The 25,912-nt window shown below is 43.0% G+C and overlaps 1 protein-coding gene across 1 annotated transcript in view; it reads right to left on the reverse strand.

The window, feature by feature from the left end:
* The window catches only part of xrcc5 (X-ray repair complementing defective repair in Chinese hamster cells 5), a 120,277-nt gene that overhangs the window by 17,279 nt on the left and 77,086 nt on the right, over positions 1-25,912 (reverse strand). The window contains exons 13-15 of the mRNA XM_063051492.1: positions 22,755-22,882; positions 13,486-13,682; positions 7,937-8,021 (exon numbers count right to left, since the gene is read on the reverse strand). Coding sequence (XP_062907562.1) covers positions 7,937-8,021; positions 13,486-13,682; positions 22,755-22,882 — 410 coding nt within the window. The remainder of the gene's footprint in view (positions 1-7,936; positions 8,022-13,485; positions 13,683-22,754; positions 22,883-25,912) is intronic.

A 25,912-nucleotide genomic window follows, 5' to 3' on the forward strand; every position in this document is an offset into this window, starting at 1 on the left:
TTACCAGTGGTGTACCACTGTTTGTGATATGTACTAATGACTCAGATGTCAATGTGGGAGGAATACACACACACAGTGGAACTCAGCAAGTCAGGCAGCATCTACAGAGGAGATTAAATAGTTACTGTTTTGGGCCAAGACCCTTCATCAGGACTGGAAAGGAAGGGGCAGAAAAAGATAGGGGGTGTGGAAGGAGTATAAGCTGGCTGATGATAGGAGAGACAGGTGAGGTGGTAGGTGGGTGAGTGTGGAAGGGGACTGAAGAAAGAAGCTGGTAGGCACAGGTGGAAGAGGTAAAGGGATCTAGAAGGAATCTAGTAAGAAAGGACAGTGGCCGATGGCAGAAAGAGACAGAGCAGGGGAACCAGAGGGAGATCACGGGCAGGTGAGAAGTAAAGGGATGAGAGGGGAGTCACAATGGGAAATAGAAAAAGAGAAGGGGGGGAAGATTACTATAAGTTAGCGAAATCAATTTTCAGACCATCAGGATGGAGGCTATCTGGACGAAATACAAAGTGTTGCTCCTCCAACCTGAACTTGGCCCCACTGTGGCAGAAAAGGTGGTCATGGACTGATGTCAGAATGGAAATGCCAAGTTGAATTGAAATGGGTAGCCACCAGGAGATCTTGCCTTTTATGGCAGATGGAGTGAAGGTGCTTGACAAAGCGGTTCTCCCAGTCTGCATTGGGTCTCACCAATGGAATCAAAATCAGAATCAGGTTTAATATCATTGGCATATATCGTGAAATTTGTTGTTTTGCAGCAGCAGTAAATAATAACAAAGACTATAAATTACAATAGGCAGAGTATATATATATATATATATAAAATGTATAATTAGTGCAAGAAAAAGCGAAAAATACTGAAGTAGTGTTCATCAATTCATTGCCCATTCAGAAATATGACTGCAGAAGGGAAGAAGCTGTTCCCTAAACGTTGAGAGAGAGAGAGAGAGTGTGTGTGTGTGTGTGTGTGTGTCTCTCTCTCTCCATGTTCCTGTACCACCTCCTTGATAGCAATGAGAAGAGGGCATGTCCTGGGTGATGGAGATCTTTAATGATGGATGCAGCTTTTTGATGCATTGCCTTTTGAAGGTGTCCTGAATGTTGGGGAGGCTAGTACCCGTGATGGAACTGGCTGAGTTTACAACTTTCTACAGCTTTTTCCAATCCTGTGCAGTGGCCTCTCCATACCAGATGATGATGAAACCAGTTATACTTTATAGTCGCCAAACAAGTGGTACTAGAACGTACAATCATCACAGCGATATTCGATTCTGCGCTTCATACTTCCTGGATTACAAATATTAAATATTAAAAATAGTTAAAATTAGTAAATATTAAAAATTTAAATTATAAATCATAAATAGAAAATAGAAAAATGGGAAGTAAGGTAGTGCAAAAAAAACCGAGAGGCAGGTCCAGATATTCGGAGGGTACGGCCCAGATCCGGGTCAGGATCCGTTCAGCAGTCTTATCACAGTTGGAAAGAAGCTGTTCCCAAATCTGGCTGTACGAGTCTTCAAGCTCCCGAACCTTCTCCCAGAGGGAAGAGGGACGAAAAGTGTGTTGGCTGGGTGGGTCGTGTCCTTGATTATCCTGGCAGCACTGCTCTGACAGTGTGCGGTGTAAAGTGAGTCCAAGGACGGAAGATTGGTTTGTGTGATGTGCTGCGCAGTGTTCACCATCTTCTGCAGCTTCTTCTGGTCTTGGACAGGACAACTTCCATATTAGGTTGTGATGCACCCTAGAAGAACGCTTTCTATGGTGCATCTATAAAAATTAGTGAGGGTTTTAGGGGACAGGCCAAATTTCTTTAGTTTTCTTAGGAAGTAAAGGCGCTGGTGGGCCTTCTTGGCAGTGAACTCTGCTTGGTTGGACCAAGTCAGGTCATTTGTGATATTGACCCCGAGGAACTTAAAAGCTGTTGACCTGTTTCACTTGCGCACCAGTGATGTAAATTGGGTTGTGTGGTCCGCTACTCCTTCTGAAGTCAACAACCAATTCCTTTGTCTTGCTGACGTTGAGGGATAGGTTATTGTCTTTGCACCATGCCACCAGGTTCTTAATTTCCTCTCCGTACTCAAACTCATCATTACCCGAGATGTGGCCTACAATTGTTGTGTCATCAGCAAATTTATATATTGAGTTTGATGGAAACTTGGCTACACAATCATGGGTGTACAGTGAGTACAGCAGGGGGGCTGAGTACACAGCCTTGTGGGGTACCAGTGCTCACAGTGATTGTAGAGGAGAGCTTGTTCCCTATTTTTACAGCCTGGATCCTGTCTGTGAGGAAGTTGAAGATCCAGCTGCAGATCTGAGTGCTAAAACCCAGGTTCTGGAGCTTAGAAATCAGTTTATTTGGAATGATGGTATTAAAGGCAGAGCTGTAGTCAATGAAAAGGAGCCTTACGTATGCATCTTTATTCTCCAGGTGTTCTAAGGAGGAATGTAGGGCCAGAGAGATGGTATCTGCCGTTGACCTGTTGCTCCGGTAGGCGAATTGCAAAGCGTCGAGGTTGACTGGTAGGCTGTGTTTGATGTGTGCCATAACCAATCTCTCGAAGCACTTCACAGCAATTGATGTCAGAGCCACAGGTCGATAGTCATTCAGGCATGCCACCTTGCTCTTCTTCGGCACTGGGATTATCGTTGCCTTCTTAAAACACGAGGGGATCTTAGACTGAACAAGGAGCAGTTGAAGATGTCAGCAAACACTCCAGCTAGCTTGCTTGCACAGGCCCAGAGAACCCCTCCTGGGACGCCATCTGGGCCCGTCGCCTTCGTTGGATTCATCTTCAGGAAGGCCCTTCTAACATCCTCCTCGGTGATGATGAATGTCGATGCCACCAGGTCCGGTTCATCCAGAGGGAGCGGGACGCTCCTCTTCTGTTCGAACCTTGTGTAGAATACGTTAAGTTCGTCAGGAAGAGAAGCGCCACAGTTAGAAAGTGACAGATTGAAGATGTATCAGGAAGTGTGTGGGAAATGGAAGGAATACAGGCGAGGACAGCCCTGTTCTTTAAAAAAGATGTTCTAGAATGTAAAGCCTCATCTGGAGTACAGATGTGGTGGAGACGGAGGAACTGAGAGAAGGGAATAGCATTTTTATAAGTGACAGTGTGGGAAGAGGTTTAGACAAGCTCACTGAGTCAGTACATTTTAAAAATATATCAGTGGATAATCAGCAGATACAGTGGATAACCTCGACAGACTCACAGGTGAAGTTTCGCCTCATATGAATGGACTGAATAGTGGTGAGGAAGGAGCTGTCGGGGCTGGTGTACCATTTGTGATGTTTATAGTGATAAATGGAAGGAGGGATATCAGAGAGGAGGGACTAGTGGACAAAGGAGTTGGGAGTAGAGTGACCCTTTCAGAAAGTGGGAGTGGGGTGGGAGGGAAAGATGAGCTTGGTGGTAGGATCCAGTTGGAGATAGTGGAAGTTATGGAGAAAGATGTGTTAGATAAGGAGGCTCAGGAGGTGGTAGGTGAGGACATGGAGAACCCCATCCCTGTAATGGCGACAGGAGAAAGGGGTGAGGGCAGATGTGTGAGAAGTGGAGGAGATCCAGGTGGGGGCAGCCCTGTTCTTTAATAGAAAACTCAGATGTTCTTTAATTTCTCACTACTGCAGTCAGAGATTCCTGCCTGCTTCAAAAAGGTGGTGATCAGTGCTCAACGACAATCGCTCAGAGGAACTCACATCTACTGTGATGAAGTGCTTCGAGAGTTGGGCCACGGCTAAAATCAATTCCTGCCTAAGCAAGGAACTGGACGCACTGCAATTTGCCGATCACCACAACAGGTCCACAGCAGATGCAATCTCACTGGCCTTGGATCACTTGGACAATAGTAGTACCTACGTCAGGCTGCTGTTTATTGATTAGAGCTCAGTATTCAACACAATCATATCCTCATTTCTAATCAACAAGATCCAAAACCTGGGCCTTTGTACCTCCATCTGCAACTGGATCCTTGACTGAGAGACCACAGTCTGTGTGGATTGGAGATGTGCCTAAGCACAGCTCTAACACCATCTATAAATTTGCTGATGACACAACTATTCTTGGCAGAATTTCAGATGGTGATGAAAAGGTGAGATAGACACTTGGCTGCAGCAACAACCTTGCACTCAGCCGCAGTAAGACCAAGGAATTGATTGTGTGCTTCAGGAAGAGTAAGTTGGGGGAACACACACCACCCCTCATCAAGGGATCAGAAGTAGAAAGGGTGAACAGCTTGAAGTTCCTAGGTGTCAACATATTGATGCAATTACAAGAAGGCACGACAGCAGCTATACGTCATGAGGAGTCTAAGGAGATTTGATATGTTACTAAAGACTCTCGCAAGTTTCTACAGATGTACTGGGGAGAGCACCCTAACTGGTATTATCACTGTCTGGTATAGAGGGGCCACTGTACAGGACCCAAAAAAGCTGCAAAAAGTTGTAAATTCAGTCATCTTCATTATGGACAATGGCCTCCCCAGCAGTGAAGACACCTTCAAAAGGCCATGACTCAAAATAGTAGCATCCATCATTAAGGAAATCGCCACCGAAGACATGACCTCTTCCCATAGCTACCATCAAGGAGGAGGTACAGGAGCCTGAAGATGCATGCTCAATGTTTCAGGAACAGCTTCTTCCTCTCTATCGTCAGCCATCAGGTTTCTGAATGGACATGTCCTCACTACTTTTTTTTCCCTCTCTTTTTGCAGTGTACGTGTAATCTATATATATATATATATATATGGATTCCGGTAAATTGGTTTATCATGGCAGCCATTTATTTGAAACAACTCTTAAAGAGCAAAAACTAAAATTGAGAAAGCTGCTGGGATTCCCTACATTTACTTAGGAAAATACGCCACTTAATGTGCCAAACAGTTTCTAACTAGCAACAGTCACATGCACTTCCATATCTGCTGAACACTACACTGTGCTTTAAGGTCACTAAACACTATAGTGTCAGTTGCGTGTGTTTTTGTTCAAAATGCAGAGTTCTTGTCACTGATAGTTGGCGGGAAAAAGCAGTAAGACAATACAGAACTTTTGCTCAACGCAGTTCCAAAGATTCAGGCTTGGAGATGCCAGAAATGGCCAGGAGTTAAAATGAAATGTCTTCATTACTTCAACAAGTTAGGAATTACGAAGGTACTGAATGCTACAATGAAAATGAAGATTTGGAGGATGAAGACAGCCCATAATCTGCACTAGCTGTCTGTCTGTGCTGATTTTGTTCAATTATAGTCAATCAAAAGAACACAGCAGATGAATTCCTTCACTGATAACTATTAGGAACTAACAAGCAATTTTATAGTACTGTAGAAGTAATATTCTAATTTGTTCTGTGTTTCATTTAAATACATAAATTGTTACTCAGTTAAATGGTAGTTTGTCTTTTTAATACCTTAACTATTTGCATGAAACTTCGGCTAATTAGGGCAGCCGCTAAATTGGGCCAAAATGTACTGATCTCGATGTGTCCCAATTAACCAGAATCCACTGTATATCTTACTGTAATTTATAGTTTTTATTATTGTGTGTTGCAAAGTTCTGCTGCTGCAAAACAACAAATTTCACAACAAATGCCAGTGATGTTGGACCTGATTCTGATTCTAGAATGAAAAGCCTCATCCTGAGAACAGATGTGGCGGAGATGGAGGAACTAAGAGAGGGAATAGTATTTTTACAAGTGGTAGGTGGGAAGAGGTTACAGAATATAGAATAGCTGAGTACAGAAACAGGCCCTTCGGGCCCACAATGTTGTGCTGGACTAATCAAATGGCCAACTAAACTGATTCCTTCTGCCTACACAATGTCCATATCCTTCTATTAGCCTCACATTCATGTGCCTAACTAGACGCCCCTTAAAAGTCCCTAATATATTCTACTACCAGCAGAGGCAGCATATTTCAGGCACCCATCGCTCTGTGTAAAGAAAAAGGGGGAAAAAAAACCACTCCTCATATTTTCTTTGAACTTAACCCCTGCAGCTTAGACACATGCCCTCTTGTATTAGACATTTTAGCTCTTGGAAACAGATACTGACTGTCTACTCTATCTACGCCTCTCATAATCTTATAAACCCCTATCAGATCTCCCCGTAGCTTCTGCTGCTCCAGAGAAAACAACCCAGGTTTGTACATCCTCTCACTATAGCACATGCCCTCTAATCCAGACAGCATTTTCGTACCCTCTCCGCCTTGACATTCTTCCTATAATGGGGCAACCAGACCTGTATATAATATTCCTGTTGTGGCCTAAATGGAGTTTTAAAAAGCTGCAACATAGCTTCCCGACCTCTGAATTCATTGCCTTGATTAATAAAGGCAAGTATGCCATCTGCCTTCTTCACCACCCTATTAGCCTATGTAGCCACCTTCAGGGAACTATGAACTTGGGACCTTAAGATCAGTCTGCTCATCAGCACTGTTAAGGGTCTTGCCCTAACAGTGTACTGCCTCTTTACATTTGACCTACCAAGGTGCAACTCCTCACATTTGGTCAGGTTAAACTCTATCTGCACCCATACCTGCAACCGAGTTATATCTTCTACACCATCGACAACACCACTAACCTATGTATCATCTGCAAACTTACTAACCCACTCATCTACATTCTCAATCATGTCATTTATATACATCACTAACAGCGGAGGACCCAGTACAGATCCCCATAGAACACCAGGAATCACAGGTCTCCAGCTGCAATAAGTCCCTGTCCCTACCTTCTGTCTTCTATGAGCAAGCCTGTTCTGAATCCAAATGGCCATTTCACCATGGACTTCATGGCTCTTAATCTTCCGGATGAGCCTCCCATGAGGGACTTTGTCAAAAGTCTTACTAAAATCCACGTAGACACCAGCCACAGCTCTACCTTCATCAATCACCCTCATCACCTCGTCAAAAAACTCAGTCAAGTTCGTAAGACACGACTTGTCCTGCACAAAGCCATTCTGGGTCTCCCTATCTGGCCACAGTTTTCCAAATGCTCATAAATCCTATCCAGTAACTTCCCTACTACCGAAGTGAGACTCGCTGATGTGAGTATAGTCTAGCTAACTGTGAAATTCAGCAACTTTATAAATGGTATCACTAGACAATCGGTCTCTAGAGATGGAGAAAGGAGAGAGAGGTGTCAGAGATGAACCAAGTAAATTTGAGAGCAGGACAGAAGTTGCAGGCAAAGCTGAAGAAATTGATGAACTTAACATGGTGCATGCAATCGCTAAGGTAGGGGAGAAAAAGTTGGGGACTGTTAAAAGTGGAAACTTGGAACATGGACTGTTCCACATAGCTGATGAAAAGACAGGCATAGCTCAGGTTCATGCTGGTGCCCACGGCTACACCTTTGGACTGAAGGGACAGAAAGGGACATTGTTGAGAGTGAGAACCAGTTCCACCAGTGAATCCACTATACTAGCTCCCCCTAGTTTCCATGGGGTCTAAACTTGCAGATATTCCTGCCATGTGGGACCTTTTCAAAGGACTTGCTAACGTTCAGATAGATAACATCCACTGCACTACGCTCATCTACCCATTCGGATACTTCTAAAGCTCTTAAACAGAACAACATTAACCATCTATGACGGCGACTTCAGATGTGATTAAGATATCTATACAAAGGTGTACTGTATAAAGAGTTCAAAATTAGGGGGCATAGATTGAGAATAAGAGGAGAAAGATTTAGTAATAAATACAGTGGAATGTAGATCAAATGAGTTGGTTGAGACAGGTATAATGTAATCATTTAATCCCCATTGGAGTGGAGGAGACTGAGGTTATATGAGCTGAACATATGAACTTGGGACGAGGTAGGTGGACAATGTGTTTGGCATGGGCTCAAGGGCTTGTAAGCTATGGACATTCCTCTGTTACTCTATACAGTGATGACAAATCCTGCAGTCTAAAGGATTCAGTCAGTACTCACCGCTGTCACAGTGCCTTCAGCCAATGTGACAATGTTGAAATCATCATCAGACCTTGCCCTCTTGACATCTGGTTCCTCTGGTTCACTATAGGAGAATCAAATACTTTCATTAGTTAAGCTGTGCATCCTACCAAGCCTTTTGGTGTGTGTCTGCAAGATTAGTTTAATTTATTTCGGGGCATGAAGGAAGATCAAACAAGAAAGGCAGTGGTATTAAGACAGTTGTCTCTCTAACAGCAGGCTTGTGACTAATAGTGTACCACAGTGATCAATGCTGGGTCTGTCGTTGTTTATCATCAATATTAAAGATTTAGAACACCTAAGCACAGAAACAGACCTTCAGCCCATCTAGTCCCTGCTGAACTGCTAATCTGCCGTATCCCATTGACCTGCACCCAGCCCACAGCCCTCCATACCTCTCTCATCCGTGTACTTACCCAAATTTCTTAAATGTTGAAATCAATCCTGCATTCACCATTTCTGTTTGCAGCTCATTCCACAATCTGAGTGAAGAAATTCCCCCTCATGTTCCCCTTAAACACTCTTAACCCATGACCTCCAGTTCTAGTCTCATCCAACCTCAGTGGAAAAAGCCTGCTTGCATTTACCCTATCTATACTCCTCATAATTTTGTATACCGCTATCAAATCTTCCCCCATTCTCATATGCACTAGGAAATAAGGTCCATACCTATTCAACCATTCCCTCAACTCAGGACCTCAAGTCCTGGCGACAGCATTATAGTTTTTCTCTGCACTCTTTCAATCTTACTGATATTTTTCCTTTAGGTAGGTGACCAGAACTGCACACAGTACTCCAAATTAGGCATCACCAATGTTTTACACAACTTCAATATAACCTCCCAACTCCTGTACTCAATACTTTTATTTATAAAGGCCAATGTGCCAAAAATTCACTTTGCAACCCCTTCTACTTGTGATGTCATATGCAAGGAATTACCCAAATCCCTCTGTTCTACCACACTCCTCAGCACGCTATCGCACACCGTGCAAGTCCTATCCTGGTTTGTCCTCCAACAGTGTAACACCTCGCACTTATCTCCATTAAACACCATCTGCCATTTTTCAGCCCATTTTTCCAGCTGGTCCAGATCCTGCTGCAAGGTCTCTATGTCCCCAATCTTCGTGTCATCTGCAACTTTGCTGATACAGTTAACCACATTTTCATCCAGATCATTGATATAAATGATAAAAAACAACAAACCCAGTCCCGATCCCCGTGGCACACCACTAGACACAGACCTCCAGTCAGAAAGGCAATCATCTACCACTCTCTGTCTTCTCCTGCAAAGCCAAATGTCTAATCCAATTTACTACCTCAACCTGAATGCCAAACGACTGAACCTTTATGACCCACATTAAGTCTGGCTTATAAATTCCAGCTTCTTTTTAGAGCCTTTCTTAAGCAATGGAACAACACTAGCTATCCTCCAATTCCTCAGCACCTCACTGAGGATATCTTAAGTATCTCTGCTAGGGACAATGTAAATTCTATACTAGCCACCCACCAGGTCCAAGGGAACACTCTGCCATGCTCTGCGGATTTATCCACTTTAACTTGCTACAAGACAACAAACATCTTCCTCCCTCAAAGTTGGGAACTGAATAGTTGAACGTGCTGGGCCTAATGTTCTGAGTTGTGTATATTTCAATGTAAGGAGTATTGTAAGAAAGGCAGATGAGTTTAGGGCATGGATCAGTATGTGGAATTATAATGTTGTAGCCATAGGTGAAACTTGGCTGCAGGAGAGGCAGAACTAGCAGCTCAATGCTCCGGGGTTCCATTGCTTTAAACATGATAGAATGGGAGGGATTACATGGGGGGAGCGTGGGTGGTAATACTTGTCACGTTAACTGTCATGGCAGTGCTCAGGACAGACTGGAGAGCTCATCTACTAAGTCTCTATCAGTGGAATTGAGGAATAAGAAAGGGAGGACCTCATTAATGAAATTATATTATACACACCCAACAATATGCCGGGTTTACAGGAGCAAATTTGTAGATCACAGACTGTTGCAACAAAAGTAAGGTTGTGATAGAAGGTGGTTTTAACTTCCTGTGTATTGACTGGGAGTCCCATACTGTAAAGGGCTGGATGGGATAGTTTGTCAACTGTATTCAAGGAAGTTTCCTTAATCAGTTAATAGAGGTCCCAGCTAGAGTGTGATACTAGCTTCCTTGTTAGGGGATGAGACAGGGCAGGTGACAGAAGATTGTGTAGGGGAACAGTTTACATCTAGTGATCATACTGCCATTAGTTTCAAGGTAATTATAGAAAAGGACAGGTTTGGGTGAGATTCAAAATGGGAGAAAGGCCATTTTCAATGGTATCAGAAAGAATCTGGCAAGTGTGGATTAGGACACGTTGGTTTTCTGGCAAAGATATATTTTGAGAATACAGAGTTTGTACGCTCCTGTCTGAATAAAAGGCAAGAATAACAGGTTTAGGGAACTAGATTATTGAGGCTCTGGTTAAGGAAAAGGAGGTGCATAGCAGGTATAGGCAGGCAGGAACAAATGAGGTACCTAAGGAGTGTAAGAAATGTAAGAGAGTACCCAAGAAGGAAATCAGGAGAGCTAGAAGAATGTTGCTCTAGCAGACAAGGTGAAGGAGAATCAAAAGGGCTTCTACAGATATATTAAGAGCAATAGGATAGCAAGGGACAAAAACTGGTCCTCTTGAAGATTAGATTGGTCATCTACGCATGGAGCCGATAAAGATGAGGAAGACCTTAAATAGATTTTTTCATCTCTATTTACTCGGGAGATGGACACAGAATCTGTAGAAGTGAGGCAAAGCAGTAAGGTCATGCACTGTATACATATTACAGAGGAGATGTCTGTGTCGAGGCAAATTAGGGCAAATGAATCTCCAGGGCCTGACAAGATGTTCTCTTGGATTCTTTGGGAGGCTAGTGCAGAAATTGCAGGGGCCCTAACAGAGATATTTAAAATGCCCTTAGCCACGGGTGAGATGATGGAGGATTGAAGGATGACTAATGTTGTTCAATTGTTTAAGAAAAGCTGTTAATGGGATTATATTATAGAACACCTAACAGTCCACAGGATTTAGAGGAGAACATTTGTAGAGAGATTGCAGATTGTTGCACGAAACATAATGTTGTGATTGTAGGTGATTTCAGCTTTCCACATACTGACTGGCTTCTACGGATATATTACGAGCATAAGGATAGCAAGGGACAAAATTGTTCCTATGGAAGATCACAATGGAAATCTATGCATGGAGCTAAAAAAGATGGGGTAAGATTTTAAATGAAATTTCTGCATCTGTATTTACTCAGGAGATGGACACATAGTCTATAGATGTGAGGAAATCAGCAGCATGGACCTTATACAGATTACAGAGAGGAGGTATTTGTGGTCTTGAGGCAAATTAGGGTGGATAAATCTCCAGGACCTGAGAAGCTGTTCCCTCGGACCCTGTAGGAGGTTAGTACAGAAACTGAGGGTGCTGGAGGACTTTAGGATAGCTAATATTATTCTGTTTAAGAAAGGCTCTAAGGATAAGCCAGGAAATTATAGGCCAGTGAGCCTGACATCAGAAGTGGGAAAGCTATTGGAAGGTATTCTAAGGGACTATATATTTGGATAGATAGGGACTGATTAGGGGTAGTCAACATGGCTTTGTGAGTGGTAAGGCACATTGATTCTATGGTAACTTGATAGACTGGATTGAGAATTGGCTTGGCCATGTTAGATGGAGGGTAGTGGAAGCTTGAGTGGAGGTCTGTGAGCAGTGGTGTTCTGCTGGGACCTCTTTTTGAGGTATACACATGCTTTGGATAAAATGCAGGTGGGCTGATGTGTATGTCTAAAGACAATGCAAAATTTATAGAGTTGTAATTAAAGAGGAAGCTTAATCCATACAAATAAGGGGTGTTGCACTTTGAGAGGAAAATATACAGGAAATAGGTCGACCCTTGTGACATTAGTCCACAGAGGGATCTTGGGCTGCAAGTCCTCAGCTCTCTGAAAGTGGTAAATTACACAGCCTTTATCAGTCAGGAAGTCACATTGCGGCTGTTTAAAACCTTAAACGTAGAACATCTGGAGCAATATTTGTAGTTCTGGTAGCTGCACACAAAAAGGATGCAGTGGCTTTGGAGGGGATGTGCTGCAGAAGAGCTTCACCAGGATGCTGTTTGGATTGGAGAGTATTAGCCACAAGTAGTGATTGGACAAAATTGGATAGTTTGCTTTAAGTGAGACACAAGACAACCAGTAGATGCTGGAAATCTGGAGCAATACACAAAATGTTGGAGGAACTTAGGCAGCATCTATAGAGGGAAGACAGCCAGTGCAGAATGTAGGGGGAAGGGGTGGAGTAAAAGCTGGCATGTGATAGGTGGATCCATGTGAGGGAGGTGATAGGCAGATGAGAGTGGCGGAGATTGATGTAAGAAGCTGGGAGGTGATAGGTAGAAATGATAGTGACATCCTCAATACATGGAAACTCTGTTGATTAGCTGAGTAAGAGGGCAGAGGAATGGCAAGTGGAGTTTAATATTGCTAAGTGTGAGACGTTGCATTTTGGGAAATCAAATCCAGGAAGGATTTTCACAGAGCTCTGGGGAGTTTTGCAGAACGGAGGAACCTTGGAATAAAAGTACATGGCTCAGTGAAATTAGATTCACAGGGTGGTGAAGACAGCTTTAGGCACACTGGCCTTCACAAGTCAGGACATTAAGTATAATTGTTGGAAGGTCATGGTGTGGATGTACCTGACACTGCTGAGGTCACATTATGTTCAGTTTTGGTCGTCCTGCTATAGGAAATACATTTATTAAACTAGAAAGATTTACAATAATGCTACTAGGACTTGAGGGACTGAGATAGAGACAGGCCAGGATTTTATTCCTTAGAGCACTGGAGACTGAGAGGTGATCTTACAGAGGTGTACACAATCATGAGGGGCATAGATAGGTGAATGCACTCAGTCTCTTTCCCTGAGTTTAGGTATCAGGAACTAGAGGACATAGGTTTAACATGAGATAAACGACTTATGAGGAACTTGAGGGCAATATTTTTTTACAGTAAGGTTGGTATCAATACAGTACTGTTCATACAGTATGGCATCGGCTGGTTGAGAGAGGTACAATAACAACTTTTAAAAGACTCTTGGGCAGGTACATTGGAAGATTTTGTAAGATTATGGACCAACTGCTGGCAAAATGAGACTAGCTTAGATGGGCCATCTTGGTTGGCATGAACCAGTTGGGCCGAAGGGCCTGTTTTCATACTGTATGACTCTAAGGCTCTACAATGGAAATACATTCCTCTCCTCCAAGGAAAATAGTGCATCACATTTCAGAAATAAATGGGAAACAAGATGAAATGGTAACCACTACTATGTTAGTTTATCAGCTGTTGTTGAAAAATTCTCATAAAATCCACTGGAATTCTAGCTCCACAGTGGATTTGTCCACACAGATTGAGTTCTACCTTGGGCATCTAAATATAAAAACTCAATTTTAAAGCTGTTTGCCTGAAATCCTGGTCTGTCATACTTGTCTTTGAAGATATGTTGTGCAATCTTCTGGTCTTTCCTCTTGCCTGAATCTTGCAGAGTGAAAAGTTTCTTTAACTGCTCCAAGGATGCCAGGCTGGAATCAGCCACCTCCTGAGGCTGGTTTAACATGTTTTTCATGTGCGGGTCTATGGGAGGCAGAGGCTCATCTTGCTGAAACGCTTTCCACTGAAGACACTGGAAGAAAGCAGACCAATAACTTAAAAATCGTCCGGTTATTGCGCTACTGAAGGAGTCATCAAGATAAAAGGAAGCATATGATAGGCAACTATCATCCAGTGAGTCCACTATGGAATACAGAAAGCGTAGGAGAGTACTTAAGAAGGAAATTAAGAGGGCAAAAAGTCTTCTTGGCAGGTAAAGTCAAGGAAAGTTCAAAATGGGCCCCAAGCACAAAATGCTGGAGGAACTCAGTAAGTTAGGTAGCATCTACGGAGAAGAATAAACAGTCGACTTTTTGGGCTGAGACCCTTCATCTGGATTGGAAGAAGCCAAATTAAGAAGGTGGAGGGAGGGGAAGGAGTACAAGCTGGCAAGTGATAGACAAGACCAGGAGAGGGGCAAGGTAGGTGGGTGGGGGAGGGGGGGTGAAGTCAGAAGTAGAGAGGTGAGAGATGCAAGTAGTAAAGGCTGAAAAAGGACAGGAGAGTGGACCATGGGAGAAAGGGAAGGAGGAGGGGCACCAGAGGATATTGATGGGCAGGTGAGGAGAAGGAGTGAGAAAGGAGGTAGAATCAGAATCAGGTTTATTATCACCAGCATGTGTGGTGAAATTTGTTAGCTATCAGCAGCAGTACAATGCAATAAGTGATAATATAGAAAGGAAAAAATGTAAATTGATTAAAGTATACTTATGCCTATTAAATAGATTAAAAATAGTGCAAAAACAGAAGAGAGATATATATATATATTCAAAAAATGTTCATGGATTCAATATCTCTTTAGGAATCAAATGGCAGAAGCTGTTCCTGAATTGCTGAGTGTGTGCCTTTAGACTTCCATACCTCCTTCCTGGCAGTAACAATGAGAAGAGGACATGCCCTGGGTGATGGGGGTCTTTAATAATGGACGTTGCCCTTCTGAGGCACCACTCCTTGAAGATGTCTTGGATAATAGAGGTCAGTACCAAGATGTAGCTGACTAATTTTACAATTTTCTGTAGCTTCTTTAAGTCTTGTGCAGAAGCCCGCCCATACCAGTCAGTGATGCAGCCTGTCAGAATGATCTCCATGGTACATATGTAGAAGTTTTTGAGTGTTTTAGGTGACAAACAGAACCTCTTCAAACTCCCAATGAAGTATAGCCACTGTCTTGCCTTCTTTATAGCTGCATCGATATGTTGGGACTAGGTTAGATCCTCAGAGATCTCGACACACAGGAATGGGGAAAGGAAAAAGACAGAAGGGGAAGGGGGAGAAATTACTGGAAGTTGGAGAAACTCCGACTTTATACTTATGACTGTGAAGTGAAGCACAGCTCTAATGCCATATTTAACTTCACTGATGACACTTTTGTCGTTGGCCAAGTAAAAGGTGTTGATAAATCTGCATATAGGAGCTGAGTGGTGCTACAACAACACCTCCCACTTAGTATCAGTTAGATCAATGAGCTGATTATTGACTTCAGGAGGAGGAAACCAGAGGTCCATGAGCCTGTCATTATTTGGGGGAAACAGAGGTGGAGAAGGTCAGAAACTTTAAATTCCTCGGTGTTATCATTTCAGAGGATCTGTCCTGGGCCCAGCACGTAAGTGGAATTATAAAGAAAGCATGGCAGCGCCTCTACTTCCTTAGAAGTTTGCAAAGATTTGGCATGACATCTAAAACTTTGACAAACTTCTATAGATGTGTGGAGAGTATACTGATTGCTTGCATCTTAGCCTGGTGCGGAAACATCAATGCCCATGAATGGAAAATCCTAATAAAAGTAGTGGATATAGCCCAGTCCATCACAGGTAACACCCCCCCCACCCCCACCACTGTTGCAGGAAAGCAGCATTCATCATCAAAAATCCCCACCACCCAGGCCATGATCTCTTCTCATTGCTGCCATCAGGAAGAAGGTACAGAAGCCTCAGGATTCACACCACCAAGTTCAGAAACAGTTATTACCTCTCAACTATTAGGCTCAACCAGTGGGTAGAACTTCACTTAACTTCCATAACCTATGAGCTCACTTTCAAAGGCACTTCATCTCATGTTCTCGTTATTATTTTGCTTGTCTGCTTGTTTATGTATCTATCCTTTTGCATTTGTACAATTTTTTTTGCACATTGGTTGTTTGTCTGTCTTGTTGGATGTGGCCTTTCATTGATTCCAATATGTTTCTTGGATTTAGACCACAAGACATAGGGGCAGAATTAGGCCATTTGACCATCTAGTCTGGTCTGCCATTCAATCATGGCTGATCCTTTCTCCCCCCCTCTCCTCAGCCCCACTCCCTGGCCTTCTCCCCATAACCTTTGATGCCATGGCCAATCAAGAACGTATCAATCTCTGCCTTAAATACACCCAACAACCTGGCTTCTACAGCTGCCTGTGTTAATAAATTCCATAAATTCACCATGCTCTGGCTAAAGAAATTTCTCTGCATATCTGTTCTAAATGGCCATCCCTCTATCCTGAAGCTGTGCCCTCTTGTCCTAGACTTCGCCACCATTGGAAACATCCTTTCTACATCTACCCTGTCTAGGCCTTTCAACATTTGAAAGCTTTCAATGAGACCCCACCCCCTCATCCTTCTAAATTCCAGTGGGTACAGGCGCTGAGCCAAACGTTCCTCCTAAGATAACTCTTTTATTTCTGGAATTATCCTCGTGCATCTCCTCTGAACACTCTCCAATGCCAGCACATCTTCTCTTAGATGAGGAGCCCAAAACTGTTCACAATACTCAAGGTGAGGCCTCACCAGTGCTTTATAAAGCCTCAGCATCACATACCTGCTTATAGCCTAGACTTCTTGAAACGAATGCTAACATTGCATTTGCCTTGCTCACCATTGACTCAATCTGCAAGTTAACCTTTCGGGTGTTCTGCACAAGGACTCCTAAGTCCCTTTGCATCTCAGATTTTTGGACTTTCTCCCTGTTTAGAAAACAGTCCGCACATTTATTTCTTCTACCAAAGTATATGACCATGCATTTTCCAACACTGTATTTAATTTGCCACTTTCCTGCCCACATTCTCCTAATCTGTCTGTCCTTCTGCAGCCCACCTGTTTCCTCAACACTACCTGCCCCTCCACCAATCTTTGTATCATCTGCAAACTTGGCAACAAAGTCATCTATTCCATCATCGAAATCATTGAAATAGAGCATAAAAAGCAGTCCCAACACTGAGCCCTGCAGAACACTGATAGTCACAGTAAGCTAACCAATAAAGAATCCTTTTATTCCCACGTGCTGCCTCCTGCCAATCAGCCAATGCTCTAACCATGCTTGTAACTTTCCTGTAATACCAAGGGGTCTTGACTTGGTAAGCAGCCTCACATGTGGCACCTTGTAAAAGGCCTTCTGAAAATCCAGATATACATCTACTGCATCCCCTTTATCTATTCTACTTGTAATCTCCACAAAGAATTCCAACAGCTTCATCAGGCAAGATTTTCCCATAAGGAAACCATGCTGACTTTGTACTATCTTGTCCTGTGTCACCAAGTACTCCCTAAGCTGAACAATTGACTCTAACATCTTCCCAAACACTGAGGTCAGGCTAACTAGTCTATACTTTCCTTTCTGCTGCCTCCCTCCTTTCTTAAAGAGTGTAGTAACATTTGCAATTTTCCAGTCCTCCGGAACCACGCCAGAGTCCAATGATCCTTGAAAGATCATTACGAAGGCCTCCACAATCTTTACCATTACCTCTTTCAGAACAATAGGGTGCGGTTCATCTGGTCCAGGTGACTTATGTATCCTTAGGTCTTTCAGCTTTTTGAGCACCTTCTCCCTTGTTATAGTAACTGCACTCACTTCTCTTCCCTCACACTGTTCACATCTGGCACACTGCTAGTGTCTTCCACAGTGAAGATTGATGCAAACTACTCATTTAGTTCATCTGCCATCTCCTTGTCCCCTGTTATTATTACCACACAAACAATTGTATTTCTTCTCATCAATACTGAGTACACCATTTAAACAATCAGTTTAGATTCAAAAACGTATGTCAATCTCTGGGGTTATATCTTCTACAAAAGGTATTTAGAGTCAGGTGTTCCAATCAATGAGATGAGATTGAAGGGGTGGGTTGTAGAGGAGCCCTGCCATATAAAAATGTCAGGTTACTGACAGAGCCTGCTCTTCTCAAGAAAGATCTGTTTCATGCCTCGCTCAAAACAACTTTCAGAGGACCTGAGAAGAAGAATTGTAGAGACGCATGAAGTTGGAAAAGGCTACAAAATAATTTCTAAAGATCGAAATGTTCACCAGTCCACAGTAAGAGAAATTGTCTCCGAATGGATGAAATTTAGTATTATTGCTACTCTCCCTTGGAGTGGGCATCATACTAACAGCACAACGTGCAATGTTGAAGGAAGTGAAAATGAACCCAAGGGTAACAGCAAAAGACCTGCAGAAATTTCTAGAACTTGTTAAAGTCTCTCCATGTGTCCACTGCAAGAAAAACACAAAACAAGAATGGTGTTCATGAAAGGACACCATGGATGAAACCACTGCTCTCCAAGAAAAACATTGCTGCACATCTCAAGTTTGCAAAAGACCACCTGGATGTTCAACAATGCTTCTGGGACAATGTTCTGTGGACAGGTGAGACAAAAGTTGAACCCTTTAGCTGAATGCACATTGCTATGTTTGGAGGTAAAAGGCACTGCACACCAACATCAAAATTTCATCCCAACTGTGAAGCACGGTGGAAGGAGCACCAGGGTTTGGGGCTGCTTTGCTGCATCAGGGCCTGGACAGCTTGCAATCATTGAGGGAACAATTTATTCAAAATTGTAGCAAGACATTTTACAGGAGAATGTCAAGGCAGCAGTCCGTCACCTGAAACTTAATAGAAAGTGGATAATGCAACAAGATAATGATACGAAAGACAAGAATAAATCAATAACAGAATGGTTTAAAAAGAAGAAAATTTGTGTTTTGGAATGGTCGAGTCATAGTCCTGACCTTAATTCTGTATTAATGTTGTGGAAGAACCTGAAGCAAGTAGTTCATGCAAAGAGGCCCACCAACATCCTAGAGTTGAAGCAGTTTTGTAAGGGTTAGGGACCTAAAATTCCTCCAAGCCGATGAACAGAACTAATCAATAGTTACTGGAAATGTATGGTTGAAGTTATTACTGTACAAGGCAGTCACACCAGTTACTGAAAGCAAAAGTTCACGAATTTTTTCCAACAAACACACGTAATATTGGATCATGTTTCTCTATAAATAAATAAATGAACAAGTATGAAGTTTTTTGTGTTATTTAATTGGGTTCTCTTTATCTAGCTTTAGGACTTGTGTGAAGATCTGATCACATTTTAAGTCACATTTATGCAGAAATAGAGAAAATTCTACAGGGTTCACAAATTTTCTGACACCACTGTATATCCACTACCCTCTCTCTTATTTTTTATATACTTGAAAAAGCTTTTTCTATCCACCTTAAAACTGTTTGCTATCTTGCTTTCATATTTCACCTTTTTCCTCCGAATGATTCTTCTAGTTGCTTTCTGTAGGTTTTTAAAAGCTTCCCAATTCTCTATCTTCCTACTCATTTTTGCTTTGTTCCATGCCCTCTCCTTTGCTTTTACATGAGCTTTTGACTTTCCTTGTCAGCCACTGTTGTACTATTTTACCAATTGAATATTACTTGTTTTTGGAATACATCCATCTTGCACCTTCTTCATTTTTCCCAGAAACTCAAGCCATCGCTGTACTATAAACCATAAGACCATAAGATATAGGAGCAGAAGGAGGCCATACGGCCCATCGAGCCTGCTCCGCCATTCAATCATGGGCCGATCCAATTCTTCCAGTCACCTCCTCCCCTGCTTTCACCCCATACCCTTTGATGCCCTGGCTAATCAAGGACCTATCTGTCTTTGCCTTAAATACACCCAATGATTTGGCCTCCGCAGCCACTTGTAGCAACAAATTCCACAGATTTACCACCCTCTGACTATAGTAATTTCTCTGTTCAAAAAGGACGTCCTTCAATCCTGAAGTCGTGCTCTCTTGTCCTAGAAACCCCTACCATGGAAAATAACTTCGCCATATCTAATCAGTTCATGCCTTTTAATATTCGGAACGTTCCTATGAGATCCCCCCCCCCCCATTCTCCTGAGCTCCAGGGAATAGAGCCCAAGAGTTTCCAGACGTTCTTCAGACGGTAACCCTTTCATTCCTGGAATCATTCCCGTGAATCTTCTCTGAACCCTCTCCAACGTCAGTATATCCTTTCTAAAATAAGCCCAAAACTGCACACAATACTCCAAGTGTGGTCTCATGAGTGACTTATAGAGCCTCAACATCACTTCCCTGCTCTTATATTCTATACCTCTAGAAATGAATGCTAACATTGCATTTGCCTTCTTCACAAGCGACTCAACCTGGAGGTTAACCTTCAGAGTATCTTGCACAAGGATTCCCAAGTCCCTTTGCATCTCTGCATTTTGAATTCTCTCCCCATCTAAATAATAGTCTGCCCGTTTACTTCTTCCACCAAAGTGCCAGACCATACACTTTCCAACATTGTATTTCATTTGTCACTTTTTTTGCCCATTCTCCTAAACTATCTGAGTCTCTCTGCTTACTCAACACTACCCGCTCCTCCACCTATCTTTGTATCATCGGCAAATTTAGCCACAAATCCATTAATACCGTAGTCCAAATCATTGACATACATCATAAAAAGAAGCGGTCCCAACGCCGACCCCCGTGGAACTCCACTGGCAACTGGCAGCCAGCGGCCAGCCAGAATAGGATCCCTTTATTCCCACTCTCTGTTTTCTCCTGACCAGCCAGTGCTCCATTCATGCCAGTAACTTCCCTGTAATTCCATGGGCTCTTATCTTGCTAAGCAGCCTCATGTGCAGCACCTTGTCAAAGGCCTTCTGAAAATCCAAGTACACCATGTCTACTGCATCTTCTTTGTCTACCCTGCTTGTAATTTCCTCAAAGAGTTGCAGTAGGTTTGTCAGGCAGGATTTCCCTTTCAGAAAACCATACTGGCTTTGGCCTATCTTGTCACGTGCCTCCAAGTACTCCATAATTTCATCCCTAACAATCAATTCCAACTACCTCCCAACCACTGATTTCAGGCTAACAGGTGTATAGTTTTCTTTCTGCTGCCTCCCACCCTTCTTAAATAGAGCAGCAACATTTGCAGTTTTCCAGTCATCCAGTACAATGCCAGAATCTATCGATTCTTGAAAGATCATTGTTAATGCTGTCATCCCTGACAGCATCTCCTTCCAATGTACCTTGGCCAGCTCCTCTCTCATACCAGTGTAATTTCCTTTACTCCACTGAAATACTGCTATGTCAGACTTTACTTTCTCCCTATTAAATTTCAAGTTGAACTCAATCATATAATAATCACTGCTTCCTAAAGGCTCCTTTACCTTAAGCTCCCTAATCGCCTCCAGTTCATTACATAACACCCAATCCAGTATAGCTTATCCCTAAGTAGGCTCAGCGATAAGCTGCTCTAAAAAGCCATCTCATGGGCAATCAACAAATTCACTCCCTTGAAATCCATTTCCAGCCTGATCTTCCCAATCTACCTGCATGTTAAAATCTCCCATGTCCATCATAACATTACCCTTTTGACATGCCTTTTCTATTTTCCATTGTAATCTGGAGTCCACATCCCAGCGTGTATATAACTACCATCAGAGTCCTTTTACCCTGCTCCTATGTCACATCATTTTAATGATTTGGTGCCATTCTTTACCAGCAGAGCCATGCCAGTCCCTCTGCCTACCTCCCTATCCTTCCAATACAACATGTATTAGACATTCAGCTCCCAACTATAACCACCCTTCAGCCATGATTCAGAGAGGGCCACAACATCATACTTGACAATCTGTAAAAGAACATCATACTTGACAATCTGTAAAAGAACAAGATCATCCACCTTATTTCTTATACTCCATACACTGAGACATAACACTTTGAGTCCTATATTTGCTGCCCTTTTTGATTTTGCACCCTTAATGCACTGATACTCACCCTGCTGGCTGCAATTTTGTCCTTTCATCAGCCTGCCCTCCTGACTGTCTGACTGCACGCTATCTTTTCTTTTTTACCATTTGTCCTATCCTGAGTCTCTTCACTCCAGTTCCCATTCCACGCCAAATTAGATTGAACTCTTCCCAAAAGCTCTAACAAACCTACCTGAGAGAATATTGGTCCCCCTTGGGTTCAGGTGCAATCCGCCCCTTTTGTGCAGGTCATACCTCCCCGAGAAGAGATCCCAACAATCAAAGAACCTGAAGCCCTGCCCCTGCACCAGCTTCTCAGCTATGCATTTACTTGCCAAATCATCTGTTTCTACCTTCACTGGGTAGAAACTGAGTATGCCTGCGAGAAAACAAATCTCAGGTTGTATATAGTGACATGTATGAACTCTGATAATACGTTTACTTTGAACTTTGAAATCAACGCTCATGCCATCAGGTTGGAGGCTACTCAAACGGAATATGAGGTGTTGCTCCTCCAACCCGAGAGTGGCATCATTGTGGCAACAGAGGGTGCCATGGACTGACATGCTGGAAACGGAATGGGTGGCCACTGGGAAAGCTTGCCTTTTGCGGTGGGCGAAGCAAAGGTGCTCAATGAAGTGATCCCCAAATCTACGTTGGGTCTCACTGATGTGAAACATTGGCTGGGCCTCTTTGAAACCAAAAGGGTTTTGTCTGGATTCTGTGGAGCTAGGGCATGTGGACAAGGTCCTAAGTTAGTATTTGCATCTGTATTCACCAAGGGGAAGAAAATGGAGGACAGTGAATTTAGGGAGAGCCATATCGATAGTCTGGAGATCAGAATCAAGGAGCACAGGCTTTAAGAATGGATAAATCCCCAGAGCCAGATGGGGTCATTCTAGCTTACTATGGGAAGCAACAAAGGAAATTGCTGGTGAATGAATGTAGATTACAGTCAGCAAGGGTACGTGCATGGAAAATTATTGACTTCATTGAGTTTACTGAGGAGGGCAATAAATCCACATCAGGAAAAATGAAATATAAAAATGCAGTATTGTGGTTTTCATTTAGGTCAACCAAATTCTGGTTTACTTCATACTTTACCTGAAACAGCCTCTGGAAGTAAGGATTGGGAATTTTGCTGACTTTGAAGAGATCCTCAAATTCTTCTCCATCATCCATCACTAAGCTCATCGAGTCAATCAGAGCATCCACAGCCGATAACTGCTCTTCTGTTGGAAATGAATATCCAAGGAGAGATAAAGCGATCTTGTTTTATTTAGAGTCACAGAGTAACACAGCATGGATACAGGGTCTTTGGCCCAATGAGTCCATGACGATCACAGTCCACTTAGCGAGTGCCAATTTCCTGCATTCACAAAGTCAGTCATACAGTACCACAGCAGAGAAACAAGCCCTTAGGCCCATCTAGTCTGTGCTGAACTACAGTAGCATTCTGCCAAGTCCTATCGACTGGACATGCACCATAGCCCTCCCATCCAAAACTTCTCAAATGTTGCAATTGAACCCACATCCACCATTTCCTCTAGCTGTGTGTTTCACACTCTCACCACCCCGAGTGACAAAGGTCCCTCCCCAAGTTCCCTTGATATTTTAGCTTTTACCCTCAACCTACGACCTCTAGTTCGAGTCCCACCCAACCTCAGTGGAAAAAGCCTGTTTGCACTTACTCTACCTATAACTCTCATAATTTTGTATACCTCTATCAAATCTCCCCTCATTCTCCTGTGCTCCAGGGAATGAAGTCCTAATCTATTGAACATTTTCCCATAACAAATCCTTAAGTGTCAGCATCATCCTTGTAAATTTTTTGTGTTGACTCCCAGGTCTTGGGAGTCTAGTGAAGAGGTTGCTTGGAAACATAGTACTGAAACCAAGATTATCATGCAGCTTCTTCCGCAACCTGTCTACCTGTGTGCTACATTCAGGGAAGGACAGACTTGTACACCCGGTCTTTCTATTCAACGGCATTCCTTAGGGCTTTGAGAAGGATAAAGGCAGAAACCTAATTTCCAGACCAAGAAAATATGCAGAGGTTGATAGCCAACAATAGGGATAGGAGAAGTAGCAGAGGATTGAAAGGTTGCAAATGTTGTTCCCTTGTTCAACAAAGGGAGTCAAGATAACCCACAAATTATAGACTGAGTCTTTCTTTAGTGGTGGGCAAGTTGTTGGAGAAGATGAGAGGCAGGAGTTATGAGCATTTGGAGAGACATCATCTGATTAGCGATAGTCAGCATGGCTTTGTCAAAGGAAGGTTGTGCCTTACGAGCCTGATTGAATTCTTTGAGGATGTGACAAAACACATTGATGAAGGTAAAGCAGTGGTTGTAGTGTATATGGATTTCAGTAAGGCATTTGATAAGGTTCCCCATGCAAAGCTCATTCAGAAAGTAAGGAGGCATGGGATCCAAGGAGCCTTTGCTTTGTGGATCCAGAATTGGCTTGTCCACAGAAAGCAAAGGTTGGTTGTAGATGGGTCATATTCTGCATGGAGGACGGTGACCAGTGGTGTTCTGCAGGGATCTGTTCTGGGACCCCTCCTCTTTGTGATTTTTATAAGTGACCTGGATGGGGAAGTAGAAGGGTGGGTTAGTAAGTTTGCTGATGACACAAAGGTTGGGTGTGTTGTGGATAGTCTGGAGGGTTGTCAGAGGTTACAGTGTGACTTCAATAGGATGCAGAGCTGGGCTCAGAAGTGGCAGATGGGAGTTCAACCTAGATAAGTGTGAAGTGGCTCATTTCTGTAGGTCAAATTTGAAGACAGAATATATTATTAATGGTAAGACTCTTGGCAATGTGGAGGATCAGCGAGACCTTGGGGTCTGTGTCCATAGGACACTCAAAGCTGCTGCGCAGGTTGACAGTGTTGTGATGGCCCTCATCAATCGTGGGATTGAGTTCAAGAACCGTGAGGTAATGGTACAGCTATATAAGACTTTGATCAGACCCCACTTGGAGTACTGTGTTCAGTTCTGGTCACCTCAGTATGGGAAGAATGTGGATACTATAGGGAGAGTGCAGAGGAGATTTACAAGGATGTTGCCTGGATTGGAGAGCATTCCTTACGAGAATAGACTGAGTGAACATGGCCTTTTCTCCTTGGAGTAACAGAGGATGAGAGGTGACTTAATAGAGATGTATAAGATGATGAGAGGCATTGATCATGTGGATAGCCAGAGGCTTTTTCCCAGGGCAGAAAAAGCTAATACAAGGGAGCATAGTTTTAAAGTGCTTAGAAGCAGGTACAAGGGGGATGTCAGGGGTAAGTTTTTCCACACAGAGAGTGGGGGGGGGGGGTGCGTGGAATGCACTGCCAACGACGGTGGTAGAAGCAGATACAATAGGGTCTTTTAATTTTTTTTACAAGAACTGTGCAAAAGCCTCAGCTGCCCTAGCTATATATGTGCCTAAAACCTTTGCACAGTACTGTACATATATGTCACCATATACAACCCTGAGCATTTTCTTGTGGGCATACTCAATAGATAACAAAATAGAATAATAGAATCAATGGAAGACAGCACTAACTTGGGCGGTTAACCAGTGTATGAAAGACATAAGCTGTGCAAATACAAAAAGAAAAGAATAATAAAAAATTAAAAAATAAGCAATAAATATCGAGAACATGAGTGAAACTATTGCCATTGATTCAAGAGCCTGATGGTTGAGGGGTACTAACTGTCTTTGAACCTGGTGGTGCGAGTCCTGAGACTTTTGTACCTGCTTCCTGATGGCAACAGGAGAAGTGAGCATGACCTGTGTGGATGGGGTCTCTGATGATGGAAACTGCTTTCCTGCGATAGCACGAGATGTGCTCAATGGTGGGAGGACCTTATTGATGATGGACTGGACAATATCCACTACTTTTTGTAGAATTTTCCATTCAAGGGATTGGTGCTTCTTTACTAGGTTGTGATGCAGCCAGGCAACGTTCTCTCCAGCACAGAACTATAGAAGTTTGTCAAAGTTTTAGATGTCATGCTGTATCTTTGTAAACTCCTAAGGAAGTAGAAGCACTGCCATGCTTTCTTCGTAATTGCACTTACGTTCTGAGCCCCAGACAAGTCCTCTGAAATGATAACACCAAGGCATTTAATGTTGCTGACCCTCTCCACTTCTGATCCTCCGTTAAGGACTGGCTCACGGACCTCTGCTTTCCTCCTGCTGAAGTCAATAACCAGCTCCTTGGTCTTGCTGACATTGAGTAAGAGATTGTTGCGACACCACTCAGCTAGATC

The sequence above is a fragment of the Mobula hypostoma genome, chromosome 6 (genome assembly GCF_963921235.1).
Source record: "Mobula hypostoma chromosome 6, sMobHyp1.1, whole genome shotgun sequence".
In the NCBI taxonomy this organism is placed as follows: Eukaryota; Metazoa; Chordata; class Chondrichthyes; order Myliobatiformes; family Myliobatidae; genus Mobula; species Mobula hypostoma.